The following is a 13,893-nucleotide window of genomic DNA, read 5'->3' on the forward strand; positions in this document are numbered from 1 at the left end:
GCCTGTGCCTGTGCTGTAAGTTGTTTGCAATAAATCGAACACCAACTATCCTGGTGGGGTCCCTTGGCCAAACACCCTATAATTAATTTAAGAAAAACTCTACACAAGCTGGAATGCTAATGTTTAATTAAAAAGGCTTAAATTAACTGGGTCAATACTGGGTAGCCGAATTAATCAGAGCCATTGATTATGATCAAGTTAAACTCCAATTCATTAAACATGTAAAAGTAAAAACTGAACAAAGTGATCAGTCAAAGGGCTGTCTTAAAACCGATAATGTCATATATTTGGATCAAAGCCCCAAGTACTTCATACAATGTTTGGGGAGGGCGAATTCATGCTCATGAGAGTTAATAGTCAAGTTTGTTGACGATGGGAAGCCGAATGCAATTGTTTTCTTCCCCCAAACAATGGGAAACAAAAGCAAAAATAAAAATTGCTGGAAAAACTCAGCAGGTCTGACAGCATCTGTGGAGAGAAGGACAGAGTTAACGTTTCGAGTCCATATGACTCTTCTTCAGACCTTAAGAGAAGTAGAAATGTGGTGAAATATATACTGTTTAAGGGTGGGGTGGGACAGGTGAAGCTAGATAGAAGGTCAGTGATAAGTGGAGGCAAAGGAGAGATTGCAAAAGACATCATAAACAAAAGGTCGAAGGGGTGTTGATGGTGATGATACTGACTAACGGATGTGCTAATGGTGACACCAAGAGTAGAAAGCAGGGTGAGCAAGTGACAGATGGCCCTAGTTGGGGTGGGGTGGGGTGAAGGGATCGAAATAGGCTAAAAGGTGGAGGTAAAACAATGGATGGAAATAAATTTTAAAAATAATAATAGAAATGGGTGAGAAAAAATGTATATATAAAAATTAAAATGGAAAAATAAATATTTGAAAAAAAGAGATCAAAAAGGGGTGGGGATAGAGGAGAGAGTTCATGATCTGAAGTTGTTGAACTCAGTGTTAAGCCCGGAAGGCTGTAAAGTGCCTAGTCGGAAGATGAGGTGCTGTTCCTCCAGTTTGCGTTGAGCTTCACTGGAACAATGCAGCAGGCCAAGGACGGACATGTGGGCATGAGAGCAGGGTGGAGTGTTGAAATGGCAAGCGACAGGGAGGCCTGGGTCATGCTTGCAGACAGACCGAAGGTGTTCTGCAAAGCGGTCACCCAGTCTGCGTTTGGTCTCTCCAATGTAGAGGAAACCGCATTGGGAGCAGTGAATGCAGTAGACTAAATTGAGAGATGTGCAAGTGAAATGCTGTTTCACTTGAAAGGAGTGTTTGGGCCCCTGGACGGTGAGGAGGGGGGAAGTAAAGGGGCAGGTGTTGCACCTTCTGTGGTTGCATGGGAAGGTGCCGTGGGAGGGGGTTGAGGAGTAGGGGGTGATGGAGGAGTGGACCAGGGTGTCCGGAGGGAACGGTCCCTGCGGAATGCTGACAGCAGGGGTGAAGGGAAGATGTGTTTGATGGTGGCATCATGCTGGAGTTGGCGGAAATGGCGGAGGATGATCCTTTGAACATGGAGGCTGGTGGGGTGATAAGTGAGGACAAGGGGGACCCTATCATGGTTCTGGGAGGGAGAGGAGGGTGTGAGGGCAGCGTTCTGCGATGGGACAGCTTTTCACTGCCCTGATTGGTTCACGCTTCAATGCCCTAATTGGCCAAATCGGAATGTTCTGATGGAATGGCCAATCAGGGACTTCCATGCAGGGGCTTGTATGGAAGTTTGCTTTTCCAAGGGCCATTTCCCCCCCCCCTCCCCCGCAGACAGTAGCTCCAATGCACCACATGCACACGCCAAAGCGGTTTCAAACCAGCTTTCATATGAACGCGCCCACGGAGATCCCTGACTAGCCAATCAGAGCATTTTGATGGGGGCGGCCAATCAGGGCAGCGAAAAGCTGTTCCACTGCAGAACTGATTGGGTGGGTGGGTGGTGCGGGGTAGGGGGGTTAAGATTCATGGCCAAGAGCTCTGGAATAGTCGAGTCTTGAGATAACAAAAAAAACACAAAAGCAGCTGACCAGTGGAGACAGGCTGTTAATTGTGTGTAAGGTGATGGGAAAACTACTCCACGGACAATGATCACGTACGATCGATGGAGGTAAAATACAAAGCGAATCAGGTTGGGTCTACACCGACCATTTTTGCCTTTTAATCTTTCGTGGGATGTGAGCGTCAGAGGCCAGGTCAACATTAGCCGCTCGTCCCTCATCCCCGACTTCAGAAGGACACACGCATTTCATTTTAATTCTTCATTTGAGCACTGCGTCAGCTCATTGACCAAGCACTCCATTTAAAACGCAAGTGCATTAAACACAGGCTTTCGTCAGGAGTTGAGACGACCCTGTTCATTAAGATTCACACACGGGTCAACCAGACGTTACTAAGTTTATTCAGTAACGTTACCACAAATTAAAACTGTTGGTTGGTCCCGGACGTTCAAGCCAAGAGCTCGCCTCTGGGGCGGAGCTCCCTCTGTTGGCTACGATTGTAATCGCAGAATGTCAAGCCAGAAGCTGCAACATGCAAGTTAACCTGGGCAATAGCGCATGGGGTTACCTAGCGCATCTCACCAGGAAACAGTCATTGTGGCTTTCAAAAGAAGTTGCTTCTTCTTATTTGACCGTGAAGATTTGCGCAGGTCAGAAGATAAAAAAAAGAGAAGATAGCTTGGCAAAAGAGTGGAGGGTAAACGAAATCAAACTCCTCCTGGCACTTTTATGCCTGATGAGCGAGGAAGGGTTGGTAACGCTCTTGCAGACAGGACTAGGAGGCAGCAAAGAACAACGGTCAGCACCAAAGGTGGGTAGCAACACTTACACAGCAGTCAGATCAAACACGCATTAGGTACAAGTACAGGGCAAATTGCAGCTCCCGGCTGTATTTCTGGTCTCTCAGCCACAACTGGCGCCAGGAAAGCCAGCTCTGAGGTTAACCCGCATCGCAACGTTCACATGTCATACCGGAGAACCTCTGGCTTCACTTTTTAAAAGGTGGACCGAGGCGGGTAGGAAACTGCTCCCCGATTCAGAGTTAACAGGTTTTATTTTACGGCTGGTTATAACGGTGAATTAAATGTTGGAGAGAGGATAAGAGAGAGAAGAAAAGGACTGAGGTGGGAGAAGAGGGAGGGAGAAGAGTTGCAGGTAGAGCTTGCATTACTTTTTAAAACAAATTCATTTATGGGGCGTGAGCTTCACTGGCTGGGCCCAGCATTTGTTGCCCATCCCTAATTGCCCTTGAGAAGGTGGTGGGTGAGCTGCCTTCTTGAACCACGTGGTGTAGGTACACCCACAGTGCTGTTAGGGAGGGAGTTCCAGGCCTTTGGACTAGCGGCAGTGAAGGAACGGTGACATATTTATAAGTTAGGAAACCTCATATCTCAGAAACATCTCGAGCTGCTCAGACAATGGAACTGCTTTGAAGCCTGGTGACTAGACGTAGGGGTGGGGAGAGGGAGGAAGTGGGCAAATGCAGGATTTATTTTGAAAACGGCAAAGTCCTACAAAGAGCAGTGAGGTGACTGTCTACATAAATTTGACAGCAGCGTTGGAAGAAGGACAAGGCATCCCTACTCTTCTTTAACTGGTATCCTAGACAATGTAACACTTCACATGAACCATTAGATCTGTTAAAAAGATTAGCTACCTCACCATCGGCCGCATCCTCTCTCTGGATGATGCGCTGAGATGTTAGCTCCAATTAGATGCTCAAGTTCTAGAGTGGGCTTGAACACACAAACTTCTGCATTGATGGCCTTGATGGTTCAGTGGAGATGAAAGTGGGTAGATGATGGAAGGCCAGTGTTCATGTCACCATTTTGTGCGTTCTGGATTTAGTGATTATCACAACAGGAAAGTTGTCCCCGCAGTTTGATGGAGACGAGTTACGGGAAAGCTTCTGAATATGATGAACATATGACCAGGCATCCAAAAATTCTCTCAGACCAAATGCTTTGGAAGAGGACTGATCTGAACAAATGTGGAAGAGGAGCTCGCTTACCCTACTTCGTCTGTACTTCTTCCCACAGGCAAAGGCGCCTGTTTTCAGAGCTCATTTGCCCTGGAACAGGTCACGAGCAGGAAGCCAGGGGCTAATAGCTTGAGGGGGTGTCACTCGGCATGAAGAATGACTGACAAGGAGCCTCTCCGGCTCTTACCACCTGCTGTGGGCGTGTTGGAAGCATTTCCAAGGTTGAGTTGAGTGGCTGAGTTATGAGTCATCGAGTTGTGGGTTGGAATTTTGCCCTCGACGAGCAGGGACATGTTAGAAATTAGGTGGAAAATTTTTAATTTCATTTTCAATGACGGATGGAAACCTCATCCCGTTAATTGTCACACACACGCGCCCGCCAACCGAAATATCGCAGGAGCGCGCGATGATGTCGCCCCCACGCCATCATTTTACGCTCGTTCGGATCAGGCCCTCACCCGCACGACGAGAGCAATATTCTGGCCCTGGCACGGGACTCGAACCCCGAGCTTCTGCCTCGTTGGGCTGTCCCGCAAGATCTCCCCCCCTAACTGCTGGAAGTCACCACCTCCATTAATCTACATCATCCAAGAATCCATCCGTGTAGAATATACTCACTTCTCAGATGAGAAGAATCTGGATATTAAGGGTGCAGTAAAACCGGGAATAAGAATTCAGCAACCCAAGTCCGAGTGTGTAGGGATAATACAAGAAATGCCACTTGACTCCATTCCCCTGGGTGGCGCTTTCAGTGTCCCTGACATCATGGGTCATCAGGTCCCCTTCTGTATTACCCAGCTCTGGGAAACCACTTTAACAACGATGCAAACAAAAAATGGCTCCACAACTGCAGCCTCGGCCCGTTAAAGTTAGCGAGGGTACACCAGGTGGCGCACGAGGGGGGTGCGTGACTGGATTACATATCAAAGAACATTCAATTTACCTTGTCCCCATCATCGCCTGGAGGACCTCGAGAACCAATGGCACCCGGTAAACCCATGGGACCCTGGATCCCATCATCGCCTGCAGGACCCAAAAGGCCTTTGTCACCCTGTAAGTGGAAGAGGAAAAGCAGCGGTTAAGAGATTTGTTCAACCTGCCCAGTGGTTAGGTACCTTGCCCATCTGATGGGTATCCAGCTTACTACAGGGCAATGTAAACAAAGCCGCCTTCATACTAGTGCCAATGAAGAGGATGGAAATGTCTTAATAACAAGCTCACGTCCTGAACCTGTTTAGCAGGGACCACTTGAGCGAGGAAAAAGGTTATTCAAAGTGAGAAACAAGAATGGGCATTTCCCCCCCCACCGTCCTGTCCTCCACTCCATCTCCAAGTGCCCTGCGGACAAAAAGGAACATGTTTAAGCACTGACCGCGACTGTTTTGATTTAAGAAGCTGACGGCAAGACTTACGGGGGATCCTTTCTCTCCAATGGGGCCGGGGGGGCCTGGGTTCCCGGGTCGACCAGGTAGGCCGATGGCACCAGCCGGGCCATTCGACCCACGTTCTCCTGTAGACCCCTGCACAAAGACAGCGAGAGTGAAGTCATCCAGTGCTGCTAGAGGTTGTGGCTGTGAATGGGATCAGCTTACCACCCCCCCTTCCCCCTCCCCACCCCACTCCACCCCTCTAAACATTTTAGGTCAATGGCCAAGACTTAAAATGTAAATTTTTGTTGGTCACTGGGTTAATTTGCCAGTGAGGAGTTTTTGGCCACACGTTAACAAACACATCACCTTAAGAACATGAGAAATAGAAGCAGGAGGGAGAGGCTATTCGATCCCGTGAGGCTGCTCTGACATTAAACGGGGTCATAGCTGAGCTGCCTCTCCATTCCACTCCGCCCCCTTGGCTCCATTTCCCCTCTATATACCTCTGATTCGCCGAAACCTATCAGGCTCAAGATTTTAAGTCGTTAATCGAGCCAGCCTCTACTGCATTCTGTACCAGAAAGTTCCACACTTTATGTGAAGTGCTGTGTAACTTTCCCTCCTGCACGCCCTGGGCCCAATTTTAACCTTCTGTCCCCTTGTCCTAGACTTCCCCCCCACCCCCCCATCAGCAGAAAACGTTACTCTCTATCTACCCCACCGATTCCTTTCAAAGTCCAAAAAAACCTCAGCCCCTTTAACCCTTCTCTGTCCCAGGAAATACATGGCAAGTTTGTGTAATCGATCTTCACAATCTAAGTCATGGTAATGTCCTGGTGAATCTGCGCTCTGCTCCTTCCAAGGGCCAGTTTACCCTGAGCACTGGTCACTTAAGGAGGAAGCATTGTCACCAGCTCCAGTCACCAGCAGATTGGTCTTATTCAGTCCCCAAGGCGGGGAGCACGGCGAGATACAGTATAGACGAGGAATCTCACTTACCGTCGGACCTGGTGGGCCCATTGGCCCTTCTGCTCCTTTCAGTCCAGGGGTACCCTGCAGGACAGGAAGCACAAACCAGTAATGCTGCAGCTATAGAACAAATCAGCAAAAAGTACATTTTACAACGACAAGATAAGGGCGTTCAGCGACACAGGTGTTTGAAGGTGGTGGGACAGGTTGAGAAGGCCGCTTAGAAACACACTGGACCCTTGACTTTGTATAAAATGCGGGAGTCAGGAAGTAACAGTTAAACCTTTACATCACAATGGTCAGGCCTGCCCTGGATTAGTGCGTCCAATGCTGGACAGGAAGGATGTCAAAGCCTTAGGGTGCAGAGGAGATTTACTAGCACGGTACCAGTGATAAGGGGGCTTCGGTTAAATGGAGATGCCAGCGAGGCTGGGATTGCTCTCCTTAGATCAGAGACGGTTACAGGGAATTTAACAGAGGCATGTAAATTCATGAAAGGGTTTGATATGTAAAAAATAAAGAGCGGTTTCCAGCAGAAGGGTTTAGCAACTTGTGGGACCAGATTTCAGGTAATTGACAAAAGAAACGGAGATGACAAAAGATTTTTTTTTATATTATACACACAGAGAGTTGTTGTGATCTGGAATCAACAATAATAATAATCATAGCAATAATAATAGTAATAATAATAAATGGAACTGGATAAATACATGAAGGGGAATAGTGTGAAGCCATGGAGAAAGGGCATGGGGAGTGGAAGTAATTGGATAGCTCTTTCAAGCCTCCACAGGCAGGATGGGCTGAATGGCCTCCTTCTGACACCTTGGATTCTACGGCCAGCAGCTTCTTTCCAGCAAAGTAGAATAATCAGATTGGAAACGCTGACTGAAATTCCTCCTGAGCGTTGCAGCTTAACTGACCCAGTTCCAAAATGGTCAGTTACCTCATTCCTCAAGAGAAACCTTGCCCCAGGCTCCCACTTCCTGTTCACAAATATACTTCCTCTTGTTGCAAGTCTGCCCGCTTTTCCCTGTCAACATTTGCCATTGTAAATGGTCAGGGCAACGCTTCTTGTTTAATATTGTTACCTAACTGTCACAATACAGTGAGTTTAAGGCCCATCTCTGACGCCATTTTATATGCAGGCCTCTGTGTTCATCAACAGATCACAAGGCAATGCCATAAACCAATTGAACCAATATCACACTGAGAACCCAAGAGTTTACAATGGGAATTCAGTGGGGTGCCAGTCAGACCCAGGATGACCATGCCTACATGGCCAATAAAAAGATCGATTTAACTCCGAAATCATCCTCAGTTTTCCCTCCACTGTAACTGACCCAAAGTCAATTGGATCTCAATGACCATAACTCAGCCTTCCAGGCCGATGGCTCAGGCGCTTGCCGGCTTAACTTGGTGACTGGGTGGTCTTACACGCCAAGCATCCAGATAATATGAAGGTAAGAAATAGGAGCAGGGGTAGGCCATTCGGCCCCTCGAGCCTGCCTCCCCCCCGCCAACCCCCCATTCAATAAGATCATAGTTGACTTGATCTCGGCCTCAACTCCACTTTCCTGCCTGTTCCCCGTAATCCGAGGCTCCGCTTTGGTTCACAAATCTGTCTAACTCAGCCTTGAATATACTCGATGACCCAGCCTCCACTTGCTCTCTGGGGGTAGAGAATTCCAAAGATTCACGACTGTCAGGGGAAAAAATCCTTCCTCATCTCCATCTTAAATGAGTGACTCCTTCGTTTTAAACATGGCCCCTGGTTCTAGATTCCCCAACGAGGGGAAACATCTTCTCAGCATCTGCCAAGCGCCCTCAGGACCTTATATGTTTCAACAGGATCACCACTCGTTTTTCTAAACTCCAGCGAGCGTAGTCTAACCTTCTCAACCTTGCCTTATAACACTATCCCTTCATCCCCAGGAATCAGCTGAGTGAACCTTCTCTGAACTGCCTCCAATGACAGTAACACTCTGCCGCAAACCACTTCCCCAGAATCAGAGTTGCAGCAAAAAACCGAGGGACCAATTTCTCCGTCCTTGCCACGCTTTCGGCAAGTGCCGGGGCCTTACCGTGGAACCTGGTAGTCCTCGAGCCCCTCCGAATCCCCGTAATCCAGCCGGACCTGATTTACCGGGAGAGCCAAAGGGACCGGGGTCTCCCTGGAAGGAAGGAAGAAAGGGCATTAAAATTCCCAGAGAACTCGCATTAACATTTCCAGAATTTCTTTCTGGGGTAAAATTCAATTTCCTCGCGTCACCTCAAACTTTCCTCGGGTGCACCGGAGAGGAGATAAAGGCCTTTAGAGGTCTGTGTGATCCCTGGACTCGTTCCGATTGCTGGAGGGGGCCTCAGAGAAGGATTTTGCGGATCACTTCTTATCTGATTGTTCCCATGAGCTGATGGTGCAAGGACCAGGAGGCACGGGTTTAAGGTTTTGGGCAAGAGATACAGGTGGTGATGTGAGGAAAAAAACTATTTTACACAGCGTGTGGTCATTCGGAACTCGCTGCCCACGCGGGTGATGGAAGTGGAGGCGATGAATAATCTCAAAAGGAAATAAACTTGCAGGGGTAATGGGGGGATAGAGCAGTGGGGTGGATGGGACTGATTGGTTTGCTCTATAGAGAGAGAGCGAGCCATCATGGACTTGATGGGCTGAATGGTCTCCTTCTGTGCCGTATTGACTCCATTATTGGTCTTGCGTATTTTTGCCAGGTGATTAGAGGACTGGAATGGGGAGGGAGGAGGTGTTTCCTATCGGAACCCTGGTCATCACGGTGTGGGCTGGGCTTGACTGAGCAGTATATCCCCAGTCGACACTCGTGTAGTCCTGCCGTCGTCTCCCTGTAAACCATCAGCCTCGCTTCTGAAACCAGCATTGCCAACCCGAGTGGGCGTGGGGGGGATAGGAAAAGCGGGGGAGATCAGAAAGTCATGAGTTGGTGGGGGTGGGGGGGGCTTCTCAAACTCAAAGCCTCACACCTTGCCGCTCCGCAGAGCTTGAGGTTTAAGCTTCAGGTGCGGTGCCTGCATTACCCTCCGGAACGCACAAGAGCAGGCTCACCGACAGCTCTCCAGCTGAGCGCGCGAACGCATCGACTGCTTTGGGCTGGGGAAAAACTCCCAGGCTCTGAGCAACAAGCTCAGCCAGGATTACAACGGGCACCGCGTTAAGTGGCTTCAGTTGACCTGAACTCAGGGAGACAGGGAGTGCGAGAGGACTTCGGGGGGTTGGTGGGGGGTAGCAGAATCAAGCTCCCTGAACAGGAGAAGGTTTTGCCCAGCCCACTAACTTTGGCCAAGCTGAGAAAACTTCCCTGAGGAACCGGCTTCCGATTTCCGGGGTACCAACTTTGGGGGGGCAGGGGAGGAGGAGGGGGGGGGTTAACGGAATTGGAAAGTCCCTAGCGACGCAGAGAGCCACCAGCAAACCTACCTTAGCTCCTTCCTTTCCAGCGGTGCCTGGGATTCCTTGTTCACCGGGAGGGCCTGGAGCACCTGGATGTCCACGTTCTCCCACTGGCCCACTGTCACCCGCGGGACCCTAATCGATAGGGGAGGGAAAAACCTGCATTTATATAGCACTTTTCATAGTGAAGTAAGCGTGGTCACTATTGTAATGCAGGGAACACGGCAGCTAATTTGCATAGCAAGATCCCACACAAAAAAAAAAGCAATAGAATAATGGCTGGATAATCTGCTTCTGCAATTTTGACTGAGGAATAACTATTGGTCAGGGCACCAGGAAGATCTCCCCTGCTCTCCTTTGAGGAATGTCATGAGATCTTTTATATCCAACTGAAAGGATAGCATCTTGGACAGTAAAGCACTCCCTCAGTACTGCGCTGGAGTGCCAGCCTTGATTCTGTGTAGGCGTTGGGCCCATGACCTTCCAACCTCAGAGACGGGATTGCAACCAACTGAGCAAGAGCTCACACTTAATTTATATCTGAACTGATTTGACAGAGCTTTCTCACAGTCTGCACTCATCACTAATAATACAGGAACACACTGGTACAAATAGCTCTGCCTAACGAATGGTCCTTGGGATTTCTTGCTGCAGACGTAATCTAACAATATTCATTAAACAGTTTGAGGAGAGTCATTTTCTTGTTGCAGGAACTTCACTGGTGTTATCAATTTTAAAAATATTATATATATCTATATATATTATATATATCTATGCTGGCCTAACCAGCGATACCCATATCCTGTGAAACAATAAAAAAAGTGTGTGTGTGTAATGTATATATACACACACACATATACACCCACACACACACATGCATACATATACACATGCACGCATGCATACATATACACATGCACGCACACACACACATATATACATATACACACGCACACACATATATACATATACACACGCACACACATACACGTGCACACATACACGCGCACACATACACGCGCACACATACACGCGCACACATACACGCACACACATACACGCACACACATACACGCACACACATATACATAAACATATACACACACATATACATAAACATATACACACACACATATACATGAACATATACACACACACATATACATAAACATATACACAGACACACATACATATACACAGACACACATACATATACACAGACACACACACATATACACACATACATATACACACATACATATACACACACACACATACATACACATACATATACACACATACATATACACACACACATACATATACACACACACACATCAACACACACACACATATCAACACACACACACATATACACACACACACACATACATATACACACACATACATATACACACACACACATACATATACACACACACACATACATATACACACACACATACATATACACACACACATACATATACACACACACATACATATACACACACACACACATATACACACACACGTACATATACACACACACACGTACATATACACACACACACGTACATATACACACACACACGTACATATACACACACACACGTACATATACACACACTTTTCATTATTGTTTCACAGGATATGGGTATCGCTGGTTAGGTCAGCATTTATTGCCTACCCCCAACTGCCCTTTGTTTAAGTCGATGACACATGTATAAAATATATTACGCTTTCCTTACGAGGGTCACAACTGCAGGTGGCATTTTGTTAGGTTTTCCCTGTGATCAGCTCCTGGGCGGGTGCGGTGGGCGGTCCTGGGAGCAGCCGGGAAACGGTCCGCCGGGCGCAATTGGCCCCTGACCGCGATTTCACACTGACTGGCCAATGAAATGCGCACTGAGAAGCGCGGGGGCGGGGGAGGGGTGAGTGCGAGCGCAGAGATCTGCGTTGTGGGGGGAGCGGGGGGGTTGCGCGCTCACTGAAAGCTCCCAGCCTTAGGGATCTGAACAATTGTAAATTCAATAAGAAAGATTTTTAAAACGTGAAAAAAATGTCCCGACTAACTCACTCTAACATCAAGAGAATAAAAATTCTGCCCAAAAACTTATATCTATTTTTTTTATTTAGAGGCGGAGACCTCCTCCCGCCCGTGGATGAGGTTGACTAAAAAAAATCAAAAGGCCGCTTAGTCGATTAGCCCGTCCGCCAACCCTAAGGTTGGACGGGCAGCGAAGAACGGGTTTTAATTCATCGATTGAGGGGCTTAAATGAACCTCTCAACTGTCGGCGGGCGCGCTGCCAACTCTAACGCACGCCCGCCAACCGAAATATTGCGCGATGACCTCAGGACGTTCGCCCGATCGGGCCGGGCGCGTGTCCGCCCCGCGGGACGTAAAACCCCGCCCCGTTACTTCAGCATCAACCGGCTTCAAACCAAGGACTGAAGGGGTGGGTGGGTGCCTCACCCAACTCCAACCCTGCGCACTGCAACGCGCCACTTGTCGGCTTCCAAAAGTAAAAACTCCGATTCGGATCGTCCGTGTGGGAAACGCTCCCGCGTGTTTAAGGCTGTCTCAGCTCTCGCTGGGCTTACCTGGGGACCAACAACTCCGGAGGGGCCTGGGGGACCCGTTTTGCCTTGGAAACCCTGCAGAGTGGATTTAAAAAAAAAATGAGGATGAAAGCGAGTTAATCCAAAGCTGAAAAAGAATGGCAAGCATTAGGACCGACTGATTTCTGGGATGGAGCAATTGTCCCTTTGAAGGGGACATTGAGGAGACTGGGCCTGTATTCCCTAGAGTTTAGAAGAATTTAGAAGTTTACAAAATTCTTACAGGGCTCGACAGGGTAGATGTGGGAAGGTTGTTTCCCCCTGGCCGGGTGGGAGGTCTAGAACCAGGAGACATAGTCTCAGAATAAGGGGCAGGCCATTTAACACCTGAGATGAGGAGGAATCCCTTCACTCAGAGGGTGGTGAATCTTTGGAATTCTCTACCCAAGAGGGCTGTGGAGGCTCAGTCATTGAGTATGTTCAAGACAGAGATCGATAGATTTCTAATTCTTAAAGATATCAGGGGATAGTGCAGGGAAATGGTGTTGAGGTAGATCAGCCATGATCTCATTGAAGGGCAGCCTCGAGGGGCCGAATGGCCTACTCCTGCTCCTATTTCCTGTGTTCCTTTGATAGGTTGTTCTGTACAGGAACTCAATGGGAAACAGGCAAAGCATTTTTTTTCTTACTTCCTGGAGAAATGAATGGAGATGGCAACAAGATGAATAGTGCCCATGACATCACCCTGAATATGTGGTCTTCTTGAAGAGTGCCAGTTAATATATATATAAATATTTAAAAAAAACACACACAGCACATATTAGCCAACACTAACCCTTTGACCTCATCCTTGCTCCATTAGCAGCAACACCAGGGCCTCGGGGTGTCTTAGGACCCACCAAATATGAAGGGTGCAACTGGAGGAAGAGGCTGCCATCTCAAGGCTTGGGAAGAAGATTCTCAGCCACTTGTACAAGCAGTGGTGGGCTTCCTTGATCTCCAGGCTCCGTGCTCTGTCCTCTGCATCATGAGGATCAATTGGGTGGGAAAATCCCCCAAGGGCATCTTATGTCACTGATTAAAAACAGAACATTACAAAGGTAAAAACTTACAGGCTCCCCGCGTTGACCTGGGTGTCCTGGTATCCCATCCTTTCCGGCAGGCCCCTGAAGGAATGACAAGAGTCATGAGTATGAAGCAGCATCTTCCCGATTATTCATGGCCAAACGTCTACCAAAATCAACCTCAAGATCACAAGATGTATTTTTGGTGGGGGGGGGAGATGTGGGAGAAGGTACCGCCCTTCAAGCCCATTTTGTCTCACTTTTCCAGCCATTAACCATCCCAACTTACCTGAGGAAAAGGTCCTTGTGAAGGAGGAACATTTTGTGAGAGGGAGCGGACATTACCAAATCTCTTAGCTCATCCTAATGGAACCTTAAAAAAAAATCCCAGATCGTAGGTCGCTAAAATGGCTCTACAGTATTTGGCCCAACTGCTCCACACCAACCTCCTCTCACCAGTCTGCACAATGTTCGATTTCTTTCTCCCTGATGGTCTTTATCTAGCTTCTACTTCAATGCATCTCTGCCGTTCACCT

At 48.1% G+C, this 13,893-nt stretch overlaps 1 protein-coding gene across 1 annotated transcript in view; it reads right to left on the minus strand.

The window, feature by feature from the left end:
• LOC144668908 (uncharacterized) overlaps positions 1–13,893 on the minus strand; it is a 253,801-nt gene that overhangs the window by 61,671 nt on the left and 178,237 nt on the right. The window contains exons 37-43 of the mRNA XM_078531379.1: positions 13,406–13,459; positions 12,336–12,389; positions 9,758–9,865; positions 8,391–8,480; positions 6,340–6,393; positions 5,383–5,490; positions 4,914–5,021 (exon numbers count right to left, since the gene is read on the minus strand). Coding sequence (XP_078387505.1) covers positions 4,914–5,021; positions 5,383–5,490; positions 6,340–6,393; positions 8,391–8,480; positions 9,758–9,865; positions 12,336–12,389; positions 13,406–13,459 — 576 coding nt within the window. The remainder of the gene's footprint in view (positions 1–4,913; positions 5,022–5,382; positions 5,491–6,339; positions 6,394–8,390; positions 8,481–9,757; positions 9,866–12,335; positions 12,390–13,405; positions 13,460–13,893) is intronic.

This window comes from Cetorhinus maximus, chromosome 28 (genome assembly GCF_964194155.1).
Source record: "Cetorhinus maximus chromosome 28, sCetMax3.hap1.1, whole genome shotgun sequence".
NCBI classification, from domain to species: domain Eukaryota; kingdom Metazoa; phylum Chordata; class Chondrichthyes; order Lamniformes; family Cetorhinidae; genus Cetorhinus; species Cetorhinus maximus.